This window comes from Ostrinia nubilalis, chromosome 12 (assembly GCF_963855985.1).
Source record: "Ostrinia nubilalis chromosome 12, ilOstNubi1.1, whole genome shotgun sequence".
NCBI classification, from domain to species: Eukaryota; Metazoa; Arthropoda; class Insecta; order Lepidoptera; family Crambidae; genus Ostrinia; species Ostrinia nubilalis.
In genome coordinates, this window is record NC_087099.1 from 1421036 (window position 1) to 1442805 (window position 21770).

Here is a 21770-nt window from a genome sequence, read left to right on the forward strand (position 1 = left end):
TATTTTCAGCTCAGAGCATTTCTTAAACCTAATTAGCATACGTAAATAATCAATATTAAATATTAAATTCCACCTAAAAAAATGTTGAATGAAAATTTTATCACTTTGTATATTGGGGTGTGTCATACCCCACGTGGTACGGGACGTAACTTTTAGTCACCTTGTACACGGAGGGTTAACACCAAAAGGCGTTATTATAAATAAATAGATTTGAATTCAGAAAATTTGAAGGAACATTTTGACTTTTGGTCTACTCTGACCTGAACAGATCAGTCTAGCCACGCACGATTTTTGGTGGGTCAAATAGCAAAACAGCTGTTAGGGAATTGAATTTATTTAACCGCATGAGATTGACAAAATAAAGGCACATCCTCTTAAATAAACAAATCATTTAGGCGAAGGAAGTCATTCAAATTCATAAGCTGATTCATACAGAGTACAGACATAAATGGGGTGTCGAATAATAAAAACGCAAAGAAATTTACATTATATTTTATTATCTTTGTCTTTAATAAAGTAATTACAGATAGGCACTAAAAAAATAACCATGCATATGACCATAATACAATAATATATTACTTAGATACAACGAACACCGCATCTCTCATAGTCTCGTTAGAACATAACAAAGGGTGAAGCGGAGGCTCGGCTAAGGCCTGGCCTTAGGCCGCAGGCCGGCCGGGGCGGACGTGGTTAGGCCTGGGCCACTAACACTTCATAACATATCGACTCAGAAACCAAACTGATAATAACTTCGCTACAGAACTACAGTTCTTTTAGATGGCTAAAATGTAGATGGCGTCCCACATTTTAGTACGCACGCGTAACACTAGATGGCGCACGAGTCGATAGATTTCATTGATTGATACTTTTCTTCTGTATCCAACAAAGGCCAGTGAGCTTATTGAATGAATAACGTAACACTTTCGCCACTTCTTTTCAGCACCAACGGATATGTCGTCCCGAAGTGGTGACAGGACAAGGTATATTAAAAGTATAAGTGCTCTGAAAAGGGCCTATATAATAATAAAGAATTTGAACAGTAGACTCGCAGTCTACAACAAAGTGTGTCCGCCCGAAGCCAGCCGGCGGCACGCATCGCCGCGGCAGAAACAAAGCTTAAATGTACATGTCTCGCATGTCCGAAGGCACATAATATCCGTAAATAAAACAACGTTTTAAAAAAGCTATCTCGTTACTTATCACGAACTACCGGCTAGTGTAATACAAAAACGATGAGTTTAATAATAATTATGAAGCTATGATTTGTGTTATTTAACAGTTTTATATACTTTCGTTCGCCGGCCGCTCCATTCGATCCGAACGCGAATCTGAAATGAAACGGTACCCGGCGAAGTTTTAAATTCTCTAAATAAATAGATATTTATAATGAATTATCTACTAAGTCGAACTCGAAATAAAATGTTTTTCCCCTAAATAAAAATAAATCAGGAATAAATTACACAGTGTTGTGTACGTCTAGGAGCGCAAAATTAATGTAAAAATACCGGGTGCTTACTATAACCGAAGCTTGGACTCGTACTAACGTGGTACAGTTCACTTTACGTTAATATCATCGATCTCACATAAACAACTAGATTCACAATCACTAAATTAATCGAAGCATCCGCACGGCTCATAGTTATTGCACAATTCATTATTCAAAAACCAAATACTTATTGCGGTGTGCGAGCGCGGAAAACCGAGCAACGACACCGGGCAGCTTAGTTATATCATACCGAGCGCTGTGTATCTAGTTTTCTACATGACACCAACGGTTAAATAGAGTAAGTTAATTCGTTCGGACACTAAATATCAATAATTACACAAGCTATCTACATTAGCCACCGCCAGCGCCGGCCGCGGCCGGTTGTTGCGTGTTGGAGACCATTTCTCGGGAATGATTCGTAATGATTGTGATTAGTTTTCCAGCAATATGCTTCTCTTGACTTCGGCTCCGATATTAACTGGACTTTCTGTGGAAGAGAAAAATATTTATTGAAGCATATAAGTCAGTAAGAAGGAGAGGAAAAATAGAAGGCGGGGTTTTTAGGCTTTCAAGTGAAGTGGTGGTGGTGCATAGACAAATCATCCATTTGCCTCTAATAAATTCGAGTGATCTATCTATCTCACATGGCAAAAGTCAGGTCGTTCACCTTGACTATATGAACACCAATCGTCAGTCAGAAGCAGGAAAACCAGTGACCGACAAAGCCCGCAGAATTGCTAAGCTCAAGTGGCAGTGGACGGAGTACATAGCTCGTAGAGCTGATGGCCGTTCGAGCCGAAAATTTCTCGAGTGGTGATTTGGTGGACCGAAAATCTGGTGAAATCTGGTCGCAGGAAGTACCTAGATGCGGGCAGCACAGGACCGGTCGTTGTGGAAAGCCTTGGGGGAGGCCTTTGTCCAGCAGTGGACGTCATTTGGCTGAAACTAACAGCCAGTCAGAATAAGGCTATGGTCTCGTATACGCTATACGCGGCGTACGACATCAGCGTTAAACGTTCCTATCAACGTCCTACCGACGTCAACGTCTGAAGGAGACCACAACAGTACATTTTCTATAGAAAGCACTGTGACGCGGCATACGCTGTGACGTTGTACGCAGTCTACAGCGTAAATAGGAGACCACAGTCTACGCAACGACAAGCTAATAAAATATGAAATGACGCGCGCATGCGTTTTGTATTTTATTATTATTATAATTTTGTATTTTATTATTAACTGCAACCTTAAACCTATGACTGTGTGTTGAAATAAATGACTTATTATTATTTTCTAGTTTTTATTTTTTCTCCATTTTTTTATAAATAAAAGTCTGGGTAGTTAACCTATTACGCGGACCTCAGTCAAGCGAGATAGGATGTAAGACAGTAGTCGTAGATGTAAGATAAGAATTTCCTAGTAATTCGGCAGGTGTTTAGGATAGTGGCTTCTTGTAGTTATTATTATTTGTGGCCGCGTCTGTCGCCGCGTTTTGTCGCCCAATGTGCACTGTCGCTACAGAAGCTTCCAGAAGCACACTTGTTATTGGCAGCACTGCTTGCGCACGCTGTCTGAGTTTGTTCCGGCGTTTCTTCTCAGCACTTGCCATATGTTTGTCTCGAAGCGCTGGTAGGGCTCAAAAGATAAGGAGACATGTAAAGTGCCCCATAAGGGCTAACTTTTCTTTTTTATTATTTTCTATAATAATTTTGACGTTCATAAGTGCCACTTGTGGTCTAAACTGAATAAATACTTTTGATTTTGATTTTGTCGGCCTGCGAGGGCCGCTGGTCGGCGGGCTCCACGTCGGGCCGGACCACGTCGGTCGCGCGTCTGCTAACTAGGAGACACACACACAGCCTGCAGAAGCTTCCAGAAGCACACCTGTTACTGGCAGCACTGCTTGCGCACGCTGTCGGCCTGCGAGGGCCGCTGGTCGGCGGGCTCCACGTCGGGCCGGACCACGTCGGTCGCGCGTCTGCTAACTAGGAGACACACACACAGCCTGCAGAAGCTTCCAGAAGCACACCTGTTACTGGCAGCACTGCTTGCGCACGCTGTCGGCCTGCGAGGGCCGCTGGTCGGCGGGCTCCACGTCGGGCCGGACCACGTCGGTCGCGCGTCTGCTAACTAGGAGACACACACACAGCCTGCAGAAGCTTCCAGAAGCACACCTGTTACTGGCAGCACTGCTTGCGCACGCTGTCGGCCTGCGAGGGCCGCTGGTCGGCGGGCTCCACGTCGGGCCGGACCACGTCGGTCGCGCGTCTGCTAACTAGGAGACACACACACAGCCTGCAGAAGCTTCCAGAAGCACACCTGTTACTGGCAGCACTGCTTGCGCACGCTGTCGGCCTGCGAGGGCCGCTGGTCGGCGGGCTCCACGTCGGGCCGGACCACGTCGGTCGCGCGTCTGCTAACTAGGAGACACACACACAGCCTGCAGAAGCTTCCAGAAGCACACCTGTTACTGGCAGCACTGCTTGCGCACGCTGTCGGCCTGCGAGGGCCGCTGGTCGGCGGGCTCCACGTCGGGCCGGATCACGTCGCCCTCGGGCGGGTCGCGCATCTGCTTCTGCGACACGATCCTGTAGATCTCTGTGAACGAAACACGTTACGTTTAGGTTATGACGTAATAAATTAGTCAATCATATAACAATAAGGCCCGGTTTCAACCAAAGCAGAGATTAAAGGTGATTATTTAGAACTGAAGACTCTTATGAAAGAACATTTAGAGGAATTGGCCCCCAAGTTAGACACGGTCACCAAAGGCAGTGAAAACGTCACTGTGACCGCCCCAGCAAAATATGGTTTGAGAACTAAGTTGCCTGCGATAGAAATACCATCGTTCTCGGGTAATTACAATGAGTGGACTAAGCTTTTATGATTTAAGGATAGGTTCTGTTACCCAGTCGACGAAGCACATGATGTCGGACCCTGCGTGCCCAAACAACACGCAGGAAGATTTAATGAAGGCTACTGACAACGCCACTCTTGTGGGGGAGTTTAGACTGGCACTGTGTAGGTTTGTTGTCGACACGACAAGAAGAAGATTAAAGGATATACGTTTGATTAACCAATCAGATTTCCTTATTTCCACGTTATCTTTCCACTAAGCTTCGGTTCGGAAATCTGATTGATTATTCAAATATCTCTCCTCTCCATTTTGGTGGCAACCGAGCCGAATCCATCAAAATGCGGATTTAGAAAAGTAATTGTAGAAATCGAATGACGGAAATCGTATCTAGTGCTACTATGGACCAAGCGGTTTCGCACTATGGCCTTCTTAGAAGCAAATGAACAGGCATTTTATTTTTATTTACTTATACTTTTTGCGCATACATCTTCTGGGCAAGCTCGTTCCACCATAGATCGCATCTGCACCCTTTCGGTGAGATTATTATCAAGATCAAGCCCAAGACTTCTATCTTTATAAAACTTGCAGAGCCTTTAATCAAATACGAGGATATAACATTGACCCAATTAACTAATTGGCACAGGACGATAAGGACGCCTCCGACCTATTAAATTGAAATGAATAACGAACGATGCGCTTATATCATTGAACATACTACAAAGTAATACTAAACTATGGGAAACCGTCATATTCAACAATCAATACGAATTGCGGTTTCGTCAACCGAATCCATACAAGCTATTCAAAGTGAACAATGAAAGAACAGCGATACACACATGTATCCGAACCGAACGGTCCGAATACCGTTAGGCCATCACTTGAATAATAAACAGGCTAGCTAATAACCCACCTTGAACTTGATGGCAAAGGTTGATGACGTATGACGTACTAAGCCGATCACATTTGATTTGAGGATATAACTTGATCAGAAATTGTCGATAGAAAACTGCCAAATATAATATTTTAGTAAAAGTGCAGACATAGTATATTGCTGGAAATAGCTTGTGAATTTGCAGAACTCTCGTTTCACAGATCAGGGAAGCTACCTTGAAAACTATCAGCTAATCTGTATTGCATTTATAACATTAAGAGTAGGCGCACACCGGTTGATTTTTAGTTGGTCGATAGTTGTGCCCGATTTTAATTTGTATGAAGAATCGGCCAAATCGAATCGGCGTAGTGTGCGCACTCTCATACATGCCCATACTGATCAACAGCCAACAGCCCAACTAAACTATCGGCCGACGAAAAATCAACGGTGTGCGCCTACTCTAAAACAAGGTCAGAAACAAGTGAAGGATCTGTTTTCCTGGGCCTACAAGTGACTAACGTTAATCCTATGCTTACGTTAAAGTAAACGCTTATTTATTGAACATCCTCTTTAATAGATCAAACAGTGAACTAAAAATAGATTCTAATTTGTCCCTATCAAAGACATAGCACATTACAGTACCGGCCATACTAGGAGAGTTAACGACCTGCCTTGAACTTTAAAGGGGCATTAAGAATGATTACAGTGTATGGGCCGGACATCCACACGTTTTGAGGACACTGTCCTTAAAATAGAACCGATGCTCTATGGGTTAAACCTACGGAAGGTAAGACGGTATTCCAACTTCCTTATACATTCAAACTATAAACTGTGAATTCGTATGCTAGCTGTTATGATAACAAATGAACACTAAAAACTTCTAATATAACCAGGCCTGTTCATCTCCGCGAGTTTACATCGAAAACAAAACACGCACGATGGCCCACCTACAGGATACTATTCGACAAGGCCTCACATACGAGCGAACATTGACTCACGCACGCGTATTCTTGTGTATGACGGAAGAAAATAAAGAAAATGGTGTACTAAATACTGTGCAGTATTTAACTGCCTAAATAATAATAAAAACACAGAATGTACTTTTTTAAGTTGCCTCAAGACACTGAGAGGTAAATAAGTAGTTAATATTATTCATGATAATTCATGCTAAATCATGTATTTCCTCCGACATTTTCCGCAGTTTGGCACCTCACGTAACATCATTTTACCGAAGTCAGCCCTATAGCTTTGGCGCAGTGCCGATCACTGACGTTTGTCAACAAAATGGTGCTTGACTCTTGAGACAGGCTAAATTACACCATATTGTTAATGACATTGAGCATACATTTTTTTAAATACCTTCGCGAAGTAAAACTTCTGTACGTAGTACCTACTTATTATTATTCTGTGATATAACTAAAATATTAAAGTAAATATGTTACGTTAGGATATTCAGTAATTAATTGGTAATAATTATTGATTTCGAAAATAGTTCGTTAATAATTTTGAAATGTTTTTTTTATAAAATTAAGACTGACATAATCTGCGCATATCCGCGAGAAAAAAGTTTAGTTTTTTTTTATTTGTAAAAAAAAGGTAAATAAATCGCTTCTTAACCTTGCTATAATTGCAAACACTACCACATATCAAACTTCTGACTTCTGACGTAATGACATAAAGTCCGCGTAGCGTGGGCCTCAAAATAACAAGCCACCGCGAACCTATCCGTACCATATATGGGACCGTTCATTAATAGCAGATACATACAATGAAAAAACGGTATGCATTACATACTAAACTTTTCTTTCGGCTCTGCTCGCGTGGATAATACTTGTCAAAGATAGACTATCGCATCAGACAAAAGTTAACGCCCCAAAATACAGCGGTTATTGACTGCGACGTCATTAGCGTTATCTACTAGTTTATTTTTATTAATAATATTGGTAAGATGCGTAGTAGGTCAGTCATATATTACGCAGAAACTTAAATTATACGATCAATCTTTACATACGATCAAGTCTGTGAAATTAAAAGTATTTATAAATTAAACTACGACCTTGTTTAGAAGGACTAGTCCAGTTTAAAAGCTTGTCATTTATTTATTGAAAAAGATACACCAACGACATATAACTTAAAGCTGAATAAAATCAAATGTATTAGAATAGATTTATTATTATTTTAAAATACTTTTAGGCTAGATATTACATTATATTGTATGAATAGGGAATTCTTTAACCAATCAACCCAGTTAGCAATAAATTCTTCGGTACAATTGGCTTCGATTGGATTTGACTGCTATTACATTCGGACACGGAAGTAATAGAATATTTATGATGAACAAGACTGAATGGAATTCAATTATTTAGAATAACATCGGTTTTCATGTCTACGATTTGTAAAAGTCATAGCAGATTTATAAGTACACAGTACTAATATTGTTCGCGTCATTTCTTATCTTGTCCATCAGTTAGATCATTGATAAGTCGGTTACCACACCAACAAGATATCAGTGTAAGATTTTTTAAGAATGAATGATGTTGGCCTATATTATTTATCTATTAATAATCGAAATGTGATGCTATAAGATTCCCAGTTCACACCAATGTAAAGAAAATAGGCCACAACTAATACGACCTAGCAACATATCCATTAGCACAGTAATTAGTTAGATACTGTGCAGTTCCAATACTTTAATTTTGGTATTTTTTATAGTATCCTTTGTTATTTTGATGTGTTATGATAGGTCAAGGCTGCTCAACCTTTTGAAGAGTCGGGCCAAACGGTGGATTCAGTCGTTAACGACGGACCACCTACATTTTTGATAGCTAACTCCTTAAAGTTTGTACTGTGCGCGGCGGGGTTTTTTAATGTGGTGCGGTTTTTTTTATTTATTTATTTATTTATTTATTTATTTATTAGGACAACCAACAAGACAAACACGCATACATGAAATTACTATAACTAAAAGTGCTTAAAACTAAGTGCTGTCTTAATTTTTCAAACTATACATACGCGGTCCACTTAAAATTCTGGGCCTGGGTTTGAGCAGTCTTGTGATAGGTCATCAAAGTCAGTATTGTTTCATATTATGCTATAGTTTGAAACGCCGAGGTAGATTCCTATTCGAGCATTAGATGAACACAGATCCAGATGTGAAGTACCACTATAATGGAATCGCTACCTCGATAGCGATCGGCGAATGAGGCAACCAGATTGTTTATCTGCCCTGACCTACTCTGAAACGCTAGGAAGGTTAAAAAAGGTTATTTACCAGTGAGAATATTCTGGAAAGCGGGCTCCACGTTGGTTGAGTCGAGAGCGGACGTCTCAATAAAACTAAGGCCGTTTCTTTCCGCGAACGCCTTGGCCTCTTCTGTTGGGATGGATCTGGAAAAATAGAAAAAATTCACAATTTAGCTTTTTTTTAAATAAGTCCCGTTAACCCCTCGTGGTAGGTTAAATAAATAATATGCTTGGGTTAGGAGTGGTTTCACCACAATAGTTGAGCGGTGCCGAGGATCGAACCCGCGTTCATCCTCTCGATCACGAGTCGACCAATCTGACACTTTTCTTACCTTTAGATTTTTAATGCTAAAATATACCTAAAATATGTTTTTCTGTCTGTCTTACATGAGGCTTGTAACTGGTCGAGTTTAAAGCTGGATTTATATCAATCAAAAAAATCAAAATCAAAAATATTTATTCAGTTTAGACCACAAGTGGCACTTATGAACGTCAATAGAAAATAATAAAAAAAGAAAAAGGTAGCCCTTATTTTCCTGTGGCAACACTACATATTGATCTAACGTGCTGTGGTGGTGACGCATTGGAACGGAATCGGTTCATACATTTAGTGTGCGACACGTCAGAAACCATAACAACACGATACAACACGTCATACAAATATAAATCCGGCTTATCGCTCGCCCGCAAACAAAAATACCCCTTACTTTCTTAGATATTCAGTCTAAATTATCAGGGGTGAAATTCTGGAAAACTGACCTTAGTTCGGCCATGACATTGAGTAAAACAGGGTCTTGGAGCAGTCATTGTAGCATCAAAATAGAACGAAGCTATTGAACAAGGTTAAACACAACTCTAGTGCCACTATATGCGCCACATCTAAGTCAATAACGATTGTTCGTTATTAGTGGAAGAGAACGTAGCCGCGTAGTATAAAAACAGATGTCTATGAAAAACATCTGCAACCTGTTATATGTAATTACGCAAACTTGAAATACACTCGACATCAAATAAATCGCACCTCCCGCGACAAGCATTTTCAAACGTATGCTTCCCCACTTCCCACCAATATTGGCACCATTTGAAAGCCTAGTTCTAACCTTCATTTCATTAAAGGAAAGGTTTTTACCCCAAAAATGTGTCTTTACAAGGATCCAGAGTCACTTCTTCAAAAAATAGGTAGTTACGCTAGAGCCAACTTTTATGGCTATAAAACTGTTAAGTTGGGATTAATCGCTATCCATCTGTTAAAGAGGACACGTGAGATCATTATTTGGTTTTATAACCATAAAAATTGGTCTAATTGAGCCCATAGGTGGGCCCAAAGTGAGGTATTTTTTCAAGTCACATTTATGGTATATGTTAATCATTTATTAAGAAATTAAATGTGTTTTTCTTTAAGGATATTTATTGGGCTTTCAAATAACACCAATATTATTGGGGCACCATGATTGTGTCAGAAGAAAATCGTTAAAGTTCGCGTCGCGGAAGGTGCGGTTTATTTGATGTTGAGTATAGTTCTGTTTAGACTCCAGATTATAATCGGCGTCTTTTTTAAACCTTTAATGGTGCCCGCTGAGTCCTGGCGATAGTCTCGTGGTACCTACTGCACATGCAAATTATAATAATCTACAAAATACTATTAAGTAAACATATCTAGATGCGGGCAGCGCAGGATCGTTCACTGTGGAAATCCTTGGGGGAGGCCTTTGTCCAGCAGTGGACGTCATTTGGCTGAGACGAACGAACGAACGAAACATATCCAGGCCAATGTGTCAGCTTTAAAGTAACATAAGAGTAAATATTTCTTCAGATCTAACACACTATCTTTGAATACATAAGACATCTACTTTGAATTTTATATTTCACCTTTTGCAAGAATCGTCAGAATTTAAAGTTGGTCTACATTTGGTTTTCATATTGGTTACAGATTGCACAAGCAGACAATGTTTACTAAATTTTTATCAAGCTTCAACCAACTAATCTGTAAGCAAACATGCGTCTGAAAGTAATGAAGAATCACCTATCTCATGATATTTTTATCAATTCTCTACCATCATAGTAAAAGTTAAACAGTAAGCATTTTATTTCCAATAATAAATCAACTTATAAGTACTCCAAATTAAAAACATACATAGTTCATTCCATTTAAAAAGGAAAATATTTATATTGAATTTATAATTACTTGTAGATATGTAAATTACTTTATTATCTTGCCTTACACAAGTATGTCGGCATCAGATAATAGCAATCTTGATATTTATTTATTTATTTGAACACCAACAAGGTTACAGAGGCTTCACAAAAGTAACTATCGAAGGACCATTGGAAATGTTCTTATCACACCAGACAATAATATTGAACTGACATGGAGCCGAATCTTGGAGTCGAGGCGAGACGAATCGTGCGGCAGCGCACATTAGTCGTCAATTTATGGTGGTGTCAAGTACCCTGTTTAGGTAAACCTATTTTTTTTTTCATTTTTAGTCAGGAAAATGCATACCCACCAGAGTGGGTTTTGCGAGGCTCTCCATGATAAGCAGGGCTATCAATTAAAAGCCTAATAGTTAGTCGGGATTTATTTTTTTTATTTTATTTATTTGGTTTACCAATAATTGTTACACCAATGCTTACAAAAAATTAGATAACAATAACTTAGAACTAAGTGCACAATAATAGTACGGTAAACACTGCATGCATGAAAGATTGACACGGTACACTTTTAAAGGTGTATATAATAAATATTAGGGTGGTCCTTATTTTTCGACTTTTGAATTATCCCCGGGGCACTTTCTCATTCGATTATATACCTCTAAATATGAAATTAGCTTTTTTTGTTTTTTTTTTGGTTTAGATTTAGAGGTCGCTACCAGCTGTTAAAATATTTACAAAAGCTTTGAAGATCTTAAATCATGGTTTCATAAATGTTTTATTTAAGTGTTTATATCACATTTTACGTGCAAATGAACATCGCATAGATAGAATAGACAATCGCTTCTTGTCCCCTTCTCCCCTTAACCCCTCTTCTATACCGACCATGGTACCGACGCGTCGAGATACTAACAAGTAAACTCTTATATCTTAAAAATAATTGATTCAAATATGTACATTGTACATAATTATCTTAGTTCATAGCAACAACAATAATTTTGTAATATTTTTATTTGGCTTTGGCTTTAAAAATAAATGAATCTAACAAATACAGATTTTGTTTTTACTAAAAATTCAAACCTTGGTAGCGACCCCTAAATGTCTTTTAAAAATTAAAAAAAAAATAATGAAAGACTTTCATATGGTATATATTCAAATTACGTGGTGCCCCGTAAAATATAAGAAAAAAAATTTTTTTCTTGGGAATAAGGACCACCCTAATAAATATATATATAATATTAAAAAAGTGAGGCTCATCAACATTAATTTAGATGATGAAGTTGGTATTTAAGCCTGTTCAAAGAGGTGCAAAAAATATCTATATCCCCATTAATGTTGTTATTAAGCTTACAGAGCCTCGGGACTGGTGAGTTAAAGCCCAGTACCGTCTTACGGAAAGGAGGATATAGAAAATTGATGGGATTTCTGGGATACCTTGTGGGAACTCTGAATTTAAATTTGGATAGAAGATCTGGACAGTTAATATTACCATTTAGGACTTTAGACAAAAATAATATGTCATGAATGGTTCTTCTGCTCTCTAAAGTTTTTATTTTAAAGTAATCGAGTCGTGAAGTATATCCATCAACCCTTTTGGCAATGCTTGCAGAGTAAGCTAAATGGTAAAGAAAGCGTTTTTGTATTCGCTCTATTCTGAGGCTGTGTACAGCATAATGAGGGCGCCACACGACACAGCAGTATTCAATCAAACTACGTACCAGTGAATTAAATAGAGTAATCTTAGTTTCTGCTTTCCTAAATGATTTGGAATTTCGCATTATAAAGCCTAAACATTTTGACGCTTTCTTGATGACTGCATCGATGTGTGGGACAAATGTTAGCTTTCTGTCAATCAGGACTCCTAGGTCCCTTACAATATCAACTACATTGAGGGGTGAACCGTTCATGGAGTAACTATGAACAAATGGTTTAATCTTCCGGGTAAAAGTAATTTGTGAGCATTTTTTAATGTTAAGTTCCATGCCGTGGTTTGCGCACCAACATAGCAGTTTGTCAATGTCGCTTTGGAGCAGTAAGGCATCTTCCAGTCTTTCCACCGTCCGTGTTAATTTAAGGTCATCTGCAAATAAGTATGGCGTAGAATGACTAAAGCATTCGGGCAGGTCATTGATGAAGATGTTAAATAGAACCGGTCCCAGATGTGACCCTTGAGGTACACCTGAGGTTATTTGAAAGATGTTAGACTTATAACCATTGACTACCACGTAAAAATGCCTGTTAGACAAGTAAGAATCCAACCATTTAAGAAAAGAACCTGTGAAACCGTAGGCGGACAGTTTCTGCTTTAATACGTAATGTGAAACCTTGTCAAATGCCTTACTAAAATCGGTATAAATCGTATCTACCTGTTTGTTGGAATCCACCGACTCTATAGTATTTTCGATAAATGTCACTAAATTGCTACATGTGGATCTAGCAGAAGTAAAGCCATGTTGACTATCTGACAAATATTTCTTGAAATAATTTTGTATCTTTGGTGTTGTTAAGGCTTCGAAAACTTTACCTAGTGTAGGGAGTATTGATATAGGCCTGTAGTTGGTCACAATGTCTTTAGATTCCGCCTTATGTATCGGAACAACCTTGGCAATTTTCCATTTGTCTGGAAAAATTCCAGAATTAAGTGATTGATTAAATATTAAAAATAAGGGAACCGCTAGTTCTTTAGCACTTCTAATCATAAAAATTGGAGGTAAATTATCTGATCCTGAACCCTTGGATATATCCAATTTTTTAAGAGATGTGATAATATCCTCAATGTCTATATTGAAGGTAGATAAAGAATCCGAACTATTAGCTAGCTTGTTTAGGTATGCAGAGGAGTTGACCTCTCCATGTGGTTTCGAAGATGGAGAATACACGGATTTAAAATATGACGCAAACATGTTACAAATGTCGTCACCGTCGCTAGTTGAATATATACCATTTTTCATAGTTTTCGGGTAAATACTAGCCCCATTTCTCTTAGCCTTCATATATGACCAAAAGCACTTGGGTTGAGTTGTTATTCCTTCTTCTATACGGTTGATATATGAGTTATAACATTGTTTTGATAGCTTTTCACAACGTTTCCTGCATATCTGAAGAGCAATCTTATCCATAGGGTTTTTGTATGAGTTATATCTCTTCACGTACTTATCTCTCTCACGGATACACCTTTGTAAGTTTTTGCAAAACCAAGGCGGCTTTGAGCTATTAGTTTTGGTTGTGAAAGGAACAAACAATTCAATTAGCCTATTAATGTGTTCGTAAAATAAGTCTAACATTTGATTAGGGTCTGTAATGTCTTTGAATAAATAGTGCCAATCGATTTTTCCCAATTCAATTTTAATTTTATCGTAATCAGCTTTGTTATAATTAAGTCTAGTTGTATTATTAGGTTTCAGAGTTTGATCGGAGTGGTAATTAAGGACAATGTCGAGGGGAGGATGGTGAGGGTCCACTTTACAAAGGCTATCTGTAGCTTTAGTTACATGACAACAAGGTTGATCAATAAATACCAAATCCAAAATCCTATCGCTAGCGTTACAGACAGTGTTACATTGCTTCAAATTATTTAAATGCGTGAAGTCTACAAAGTTTTGACATAGTTTAGAACAAGCAATGCTGATGCCAGGACCCGCGGTGTCACCCAACTGAATCCAGTCTATACTGCTCATGTTAAAGTCTCCTATTATGACAGGGTGGTAATTATTTAGTTTATCTGTTACGGAATTAAAATTATCCATAAAGTGTTTGAGAATTGGTTTTTGCACAGGTGGTGGCAAATAAGTTGCACACAGTGCAATGTTAAAACCCGATCCAATATCGACGGTGACCCACAGGTCCTCACATTCGCTATTCCAATCGTACATTGCGTTAGCAGTGAATTGTTTGGAAACTGCGATCAGAACGCCACCTCCAACTTTTCTATGATTAAGTCTGGAAATTTGTCTATCTCGTCTAAAGACGTTATATCTACTGTCAAAAACTGTGATCGCGGGACATCACAATTGGCGTGGCGGTTGCATTTAACTTTCGCGTTCTCCGCGCATCATCAGTAGAAGCCGTCATACCACTTTTGGCTTCCAGCGAGCGGCTCTTGTTGACAAAGAGCGCCATGATCTAGCTACTGCCTTCTGGTCGGCAGAAATGAACAGACTGACAGACAGACAAAACATTCTGTAGCTATTACCTGAGATGCCTGAGATCGCTCTTGTTGCCGACGAGCATGATGAGAATGTTCTGGTCGGCGTGATCACGCAGCTCGCGCAGCCATCGCTCCACGTTCTCGTAAGACAGGTGCTTCGCGATATCATACACGAGCAGTGCACCGACCGCGCCGCGGTAGTACGCCGACGTGATCGCACGGTACCGCTCCTGGCCGGCCGTGTCCCATATCTGGGCCTTTATGGTTTTGCCGTCGACCTGGAATGCGAGTGGAACGTCAATGACTGGTATATGATTTTTTTATGGGGCACAAGGCAAACAAGCAAAGACATTTCAATTATGACTCAAATCTGTAACCTAAGATAAGATGGATTGAGATTAATACGGCAAATTCATATAATTTAAAGTCAACACTGTAGAATCTTACAACAGGTACCTAAAATTTTTCTTCAAAAATATTTAGTCTGACTGACTGTATGATTGGATGATGATTAATTTTTTTTCAATAATTTGAGCTAACTCTTGGATTTTTCTGGCTAAATTATACACAGTATGTTATTGAGAATAGTTCAACAGTTATAAAAAACTTTCAGTTATTTATGATCTAATTAATTAAATATGTTAAGCAGATTTACAGTTTCCAGTAACACAAATTGGTTAGGTCATATACATCAGTAATAACTGAATTACCAGATTACTGCACAATTAATCACACATTAAAATTAATGTGTGTATAATGTTATCAATGAAATTAACCTTTGGTTAGTTCCCAAAACATTCCCAAATTAATAAAAATAAATGACAAATTAGTAGCAATGTTACAATAGATTATAATAATTATAATAATAATTATAATATAGTTTTTTTTTTTTTATCACCTCACCAATTGTTCCTTAGCCAGAAACAAAAACAAGTATTATTTTCCCAATGATAAGTGCCTTAGATGCCAAATACTGGTCATTATAATAATATGACATCATCTATTAAACCTTTATCTTTTAAACATTTCCTACTGTTTATGACTCAAAATAACCTAACTATGGTGATAAGAATTAAATACCTGCATACATCCTTAACAATAAACTGGAATACAGGAAATTTATGGTCATGTCCTGTTTAAGGCTAATATGTGTTACATTCAATTGACCCTAATTGATTTGGCATATCTGACGGGTCTACAGGCATGAGCATAACTGAATTATGTCATGAGAACACCCTTTTGTCAGATATGGACACATTTCCAAATTATGAACAAAGGTTTCTGCCAAATAATGCAGTAAAAAGTATCAATGACTCAAGTATTTCTGGCAAATTTTTAATTCTGCCTAATTACACAGTATGCTCTCTTAGTTAAAAGCTGTAAATACATAAAAGTAACAGTATTCTATTACAAATATTTACAACACAAAGGAATGCTTACTCACATCCTCATCTGCATTTTTAATCATTCACAACAACCATATTAGTGAAAGTAGTGCAAATTGCACAACATGTGAGCAGCAGCTGGTTACAATTCATGAGCTTGAATTAAGTTTGATATAATGTAATTAAACTGCAACATTACTTACATTGTATGAATATTTCATAAAAAAATACTGTTACAAAACAATTTCAATGTTACTGGGAACTGTTAAGTAGGTAAACCAAAACAAAGCACTTCTAAGCAAAAGAAAAACAAGCTTAACTTGTTATCAACCTGCTGCTAGGAAACAAAGAAACATACCTCTATACTTCTTGTAGCAAATTCCACTCCTATTGTGGATTTTGACTCTAAGTTAAATTCATTTCTAGTGAACCGAGATAGGAGACTACTTTTACCGACTCCCGAATCACCTATTAGCACAACTGAAACAAAGAATTAAACCAACATAGAAAAACATCGAAAAATACACTTGTTTATAACAAGGTACTGCTTTTGTTAATTTATACAGGATGATATCCGGATGGAGAGTCATCATTGGTGATTATATCACGCAGATCAGTTAGAAGGTGACTCATGAACTACAAAATTTACGCGAAATCGATAGTCACTACACCAATCAGCTGATGAAACAACAAAGTTCGAAACTACTTTAAAGCCTTTCCAAATCGTTGGCTAGTAATTCAAATCTTACTCGTCATGTTTACGACTAATTGTAATACAAAACAAAGGAGAAAATCGTAACATAGTTTTTTCTACGTCATTGAAAGCCGAAACAATGGCTCGAAAGAAAGTTGTAATGAATCGAATTCTTATTATACGGTTGTGAAAATATAGGAAACGCTTCTAGGCGGAATTACCTTTGAACAAATAGTCGTATTCGTCCTCTCTTGTGCCCATTTTGATTATCTAGAGTTCTTTATTCGACGTCAAATTCGTTCAGATAAAAACGTCAAGATGAACGTAAACAAAAATAAATGTAGACACAAATATCACAGGCTATTGAAACACTACACAGCTTCACTAAAACCACTTTTGTAGTGGGATTTTTCAGATTTAAACGGGTAACAAACTATTAAAATCTTAATTTCATAAAATGTCATAGGGACAAAATGGCGGATTGTTTTACGCCCCTCTTAGAACGTTCCAATACCTGAAATACCAAATAGGGTCTAGTTTAAAATTTAATTAATTTTAGTAACAGTATAGTCATTTTAATGTTAAAAATAAGTCACAACCAATAAAGATACATTAAAAATGATTTTTTAAATTGTATTAATTAGCAGTTTAAAGCATTTTCTCACTAGAGTTAAGTGGAATGAGAAAAAATATTTTGTAGGTTTTGGAACGTTCTTTGACAAATGTCGTTGACACAAATGACGTTTTGTGTTTAGAGATGCGTTCATAATATTTTAAATTTTATTAGACAATAATTGATACATTCATAAAATTCAAATTATAATAGAGCGCATGAATATACGCTTTTCTGTCTCACTTTTATTTTAAAACTAGCAATCTGCCCCGGGTTCGTACGTGTGAAATATATTTTGCATTTGAACCTATCTCTTAAATCACATCAATCTTTTGATGAAAACTGCGGTAAAAAGCCAGCCAGTAAGAGCGACTTACGGTTTTCTGATAAATATGCGAACATGTAAAGCTAGGTATTGTGAAAATTCTAATTAATAAATCTAATAAAAATAATTCAGAAATTCTTGTAAATTTTTCGTAAAATTCTCGCTTAAATTTTTTCACCATACAAAAAGACGAGCTTGAATAGCTTTTGAATAAAAAGCAACAGTTTCTAAAACATTATATTACTCTAACTATACACAAGTTATTCTAGACTAGGCTGTAGCGGCGGCTGCTTCGCCTTCGTCGTCGCTCTCCTCCTGCACTTCTTTCGAGAGTGTTCTGTCGACGAACACAAACGGATCGATCTTCAGCTTCTGAGTGGCGGGTGGGCTCACGATGAAGCACCTATGAACAAAATAATAATAGTATTAGATAAAAAACGGGATATAGTAAATAAGATGACAATATGAGCTAATATATCTTCAAAGCTCCATTGTCTCTAACAAAGGACTCTGTCAAAGGTAACAGAGTTTCTTCAGCCACTTCTTCTCAGCACGTTGCCCTTTGCACTTTGACTCTATGCAACAGACAGTATGTGAAAATCATTGCCTAATAACGGCACGAATGCCGGAGCGTAGCCTGCCTTTTTTTGCGGACTTTTTTCTTTGTTTTATCAACTTTATCTTTGGATTTACCTTGTGATGAAAAGTCCGTCTCGCTTTGGTCGACCCGCCTGCATATCTTTTAGTAAAGCGTTTACGTTTTCAGCTACTTGCTTAGGGTCCATGTTCACCTGTAAACATAGCAAATCATTATTTTAGTTCGAATTTGATTTATAGTGACGCGCATTTCCTGCACGAATCTAGAGGCTAGGAAACGGTATTCCTAAATTAAATCCATATTATTCCGTAGCATCAACATCAAAATGATAGACACAAAAAAATATCAAACTTAGAACGCACCCTTCCCACTGGAACTTCAACGGAACCGAAATTCTCTTGGTTTTCATCCTTCACCACCTTGTATTGGAGTCCCGACGCGAATTTCTTCACCAGTTCCTTGAGGTTGGCGTCCAAGGTCCCTGTTCGGACGTTGGGGAAGCGCCTTTTCATCAGCCCTCTGATTGGCACCAGGTCTGTGAGGATGTTTGGATGGGCGACCACGTAGTCGTAGTCGCTTAGTTTTATTTCGCCTTCCTGGAAAATGTTTAATTAATTTTCAGCTTTTCCAATGCTTGTGTAATAAATACTGAAGTCACAAGTCAAATGCGTCCCCCGTAGACGTGGCTTAATCCTAAGTAAGGCAATCTGTTTCTTTTATTCTTCTCTAAAAAGTCAACAGACTGCATTCTACACACAGGTAGCTGTAGCAACTTTGGCATGGCTAGCAGTAGTTTTTAGGAAGGAACAAGGAGTTAGCAACAGCGCACACTGGGCGACAAATCACGACGATAGACGCGGCCACAAAACGCTAGACGTCCAGTGTGCACTGTCGCTTAGAATAACGCATGTAGACGAAACGGGACTATTCCCACCTCTCGTTCCCACCGCTGCAACTCTTGTGTAGCTAGGATCTACAGCTTGGCCGCCATTAAACCCGACCAATGAAGGTCAAGTTTGTGCCAGAGGAAAGTTAAACTGTCATTGGATCCGCAACGAAATTAATCAGAAGAACCTATGTCCTAGGTTCCTTCGAACTCATAGGAGTTCAAAGTTAAGGTTCGACTTCCCTCCATGAGCATGTAGACTGTTGAGGTACCCACCTGAATCTTCTTAACCAGCTCAGTACTGCCGGCTGTAGTGGCACCGGCGTCCAACGCCTCCTTGATGATCTCCTGTCCCTTGCAGAAGGCCAGGATGGTGCGCTCCTCGTCCCGCGGGAACGCGTGCGGCAGCAGGCTGAGACGAGTGTAGCTGTCTATGTAACGGTTCTGGAAACAGTTACAGGTTGGGAATTACATTTGACTGTGTAACACCAATTTATAATAATAAAAATAAAAGCGAAAGGTCACTCATTGACTGGCTCACTAATCACGAAATCTCAAAAACTACAAGTCCTAGGAGTCTCAAATTTGCATGGGGGTTCCGTTTAGAACGTAGGTGCTCACTAAGACGGGATTTTGCAAAATTCAACCCCTGAGGGGGTAAAACGGGATCCACGCGTACGAAGTCATGGGCGACCGCGTTTATAATAAAAGTCGTAATGCTGCGTTTACACTGCGCGAAAATTAGCCAAGTCAAGTCAAAAAAACAGTGGAGTGGGGATGAATTATGAATGAATTTCATCCCCACTCCTCTGTTTTTTTGACTTGACTCGGCTAATTTCCGCATAGTGTAAAAGCAGCATAACGATTTTGAGTCACTGCGCCGTCTTAATGCGACACCCCACACAAATTGTATAAAACAATATTTTTAGTCTGTGTCGCACAGCGCCGTTAAAGTGCGGCGCGCCCTTAGAGCATGAAATACATAGATTTTTGGACAGACAAAAATGAGTATTTTTAAGCTCAATGAGGGTTTTCGCGATTGAAAAATCCGCCAGATGGCAATACGTAGACGCGAGGTCCAAATGCTGCATGATCGGTTATTTTTGACATGACATTGACAGATATGTCAAAATCCACCAATCACGCAGCAGTCAGACCCTACATCCACGTCCCGCCATCTGGCGGATTTTTCAATCGCGAAAACCCTCATTATTCACAAATTAATACCCGTATCTATCTTATTCAAATTGTTTACAAAGAGTGTCATTACAGAGTCTAACATCCACAGGTTGTATAAATAAATATTTATTGTTATCAGAGAAAACAATATAAGTAAAAATATACCTTTTTCACGCCTTCCATGTTGAATTCAACCTGAGCATATATGAGGGCATCAGGCTGGTTGTACATGGTAGGGTGGTGACTCTCCTGGTGAGCCTGTACGGCCTCCTCGACTGTGTACACAACCCACTGGTAATACCTCATTGGGTAAACGTCATCTTCAGATTTAGGCTTGCAGGTGTCGTCCAGATGCTTGTTTATTTTTTGTGCTATTTGCCTGTGATCAAGGTTTTGTTTAAAATATTTGTTAGTTCTTAAATTATTAAATAATTTACAACTAATTTAACCCAATTAAAAAAACTAGGAATATGACTGAGAGGCAAAGGTATAAAAACAAAAGAATTATAGATTACAAACATGAATCAAAACTGAAACACCTCACCTGTAGTTGTTTGTTTACGATTAACACTGTTTGTTAATTATTCTGTGATATTGAAGGACACAGTTTTAGTGACCTATCAATAGTCTGCTCACAATAACATATTAAGTTCATTGTCATCAATAAAAAGAGAGAATTCACAAGCTCTGTGGATACTCACTTATCCTTGCCCCGCTGATTGTATGGGATGAATCCCACTTTGGTCACCTCCACTTTAACCTTCTTTGCACGGGCCTTAGCCCTGGTACCTTTACGTGCTGCATAGTACACTGGTGCACTGTGTATACTCCTCTAAAATACAATGTTTTGATTCTGATTATTTTAGACTCTGAACATGATATCGCATGATAAATAAAAAATCACTCATGCACTTTGGGTAAAACAGGAAATTTAAGTTAATAAACTTACCAAATTAACTGTATTTGAAGATTTACAAACAGAAAAGACATTGTTGAGCACCGACCCTAAAATAAAGTCAATTCCAAGTTAAAAATGTTAGTGATATTGATACAAATTATAATTAATAGGTGCTTGCTTACGGAAAATTGTTCCAGCCATATTTTTAATTGGCTCTTGTTAATAATTAAGTCACAATTTATTATTTATTTTATAAAATTCAACTTCAATACATGGACCTATCTTCAATATTTTCAATTTAGGTTAACCATAAACAACACTTATTTGACATAATATTTTTTTCTTTTACGACATCATTCACGGATCCGCTCGGATCTTGGGCCTCGATTCTTAGTGGCCACTGGCCTCAATGGCACTAGAGAATTAAACTCTAGCCA

The 21770-nt window shown here is 38.3% G+C and overlaps 2 protein-coding genes across 2 annotated transcripts; both read right to left on the reverse strand.

Moving 5' to 3' along the window:
- Positions 1-477: 477 nt before the first annotated feature.
- LOC135076760 (ras-related protein Rab-11A) lies at positions 478-17338 on the reverse strand. The gene is made up of 6 exons (XM_063971183.1): positions 17056-17338; positions 16499-16620; positions 14801-15033; positions 8486-8601; positions 3371-4084; positions 478-1976 (listed from the first exon to the last, which is right to left on the reverse strand). Exons 1-5 carry the CDS (start codon positions 17093-17095, stop codon positions 3954-3956), a joined length of 642 nt encoding a protein of 213 aa, XP_063827253.1. The 5' UTR covers positions 17096-17338; the 3' UTR covers positions 478-1976; positions 3371-3953.
- A 657-nt stretch (positions 17339-17995) lies between these two features.
- On the reverse strand, positions 17996-21635 carry LOC135076762 (large ribosomal subunit protein uL1m). The gene is made up of 8 exons (XM_063971184.1): positions 21516-21635; positions 21385-21440; positions 21137-21267; positions 20601-20814; positions 19533-19700; positions 18733-18966; positions 18466-18563; positions 17996-18175 (listed from the first exon to the last, which is right to left on the reverse strand). The coding sequence occupies exons 1-8, from the start codon at positions 21532-21534 to the stop codon at positions 18043-18045; spliced, it is 1053 nt and encodes a 350-aa protein (XP_063827254.1). The 5' UTR covers positions 21535-21635; the 3' UTR covers positions 17996-18042.
- Between the last annotated feature and the right edge of the window lie 135 nt (positions 21636-21770).

Coding starts and splice junctions, on each gene's coding strand:
- LOC135076762 (XM_063971184.1), bottom strand. Junction 19,701..20,600: donor ACATGGAAGGCGTGAAAAAG/GTATATTTTTAC, acceptor AACTGTTTCCAG/AACCGTTACATAGACAGCTA. Junction 18,967..19,532: donor AGCTGGTTAAGAAGATTCAG/GTGGGTACCTCA, acceptor AACATTTTCCAG/GAAGGCGAAATAAAACTAAG.
- LOC135076760 (XM_063971183.1), bottom strand. CDS start 17,095: ATGGGCACAAGAGAGGACGAATACGACTATTTGTTCAAAG. Junction 15,034..16,498: donor TTGCTACAAGAAGTATAGAG/GTATGTTTCTTT, acceptor CTCGCATTCCAG/GTCGACGGCAAAACCATAAA. Junction 4,085..8,485: donor TTTCCAGAATATTCTCACTG/GTAAATAACCTT, acceptor TTTCGTTCACAG/AGATCTACAGGATCGTGTCG.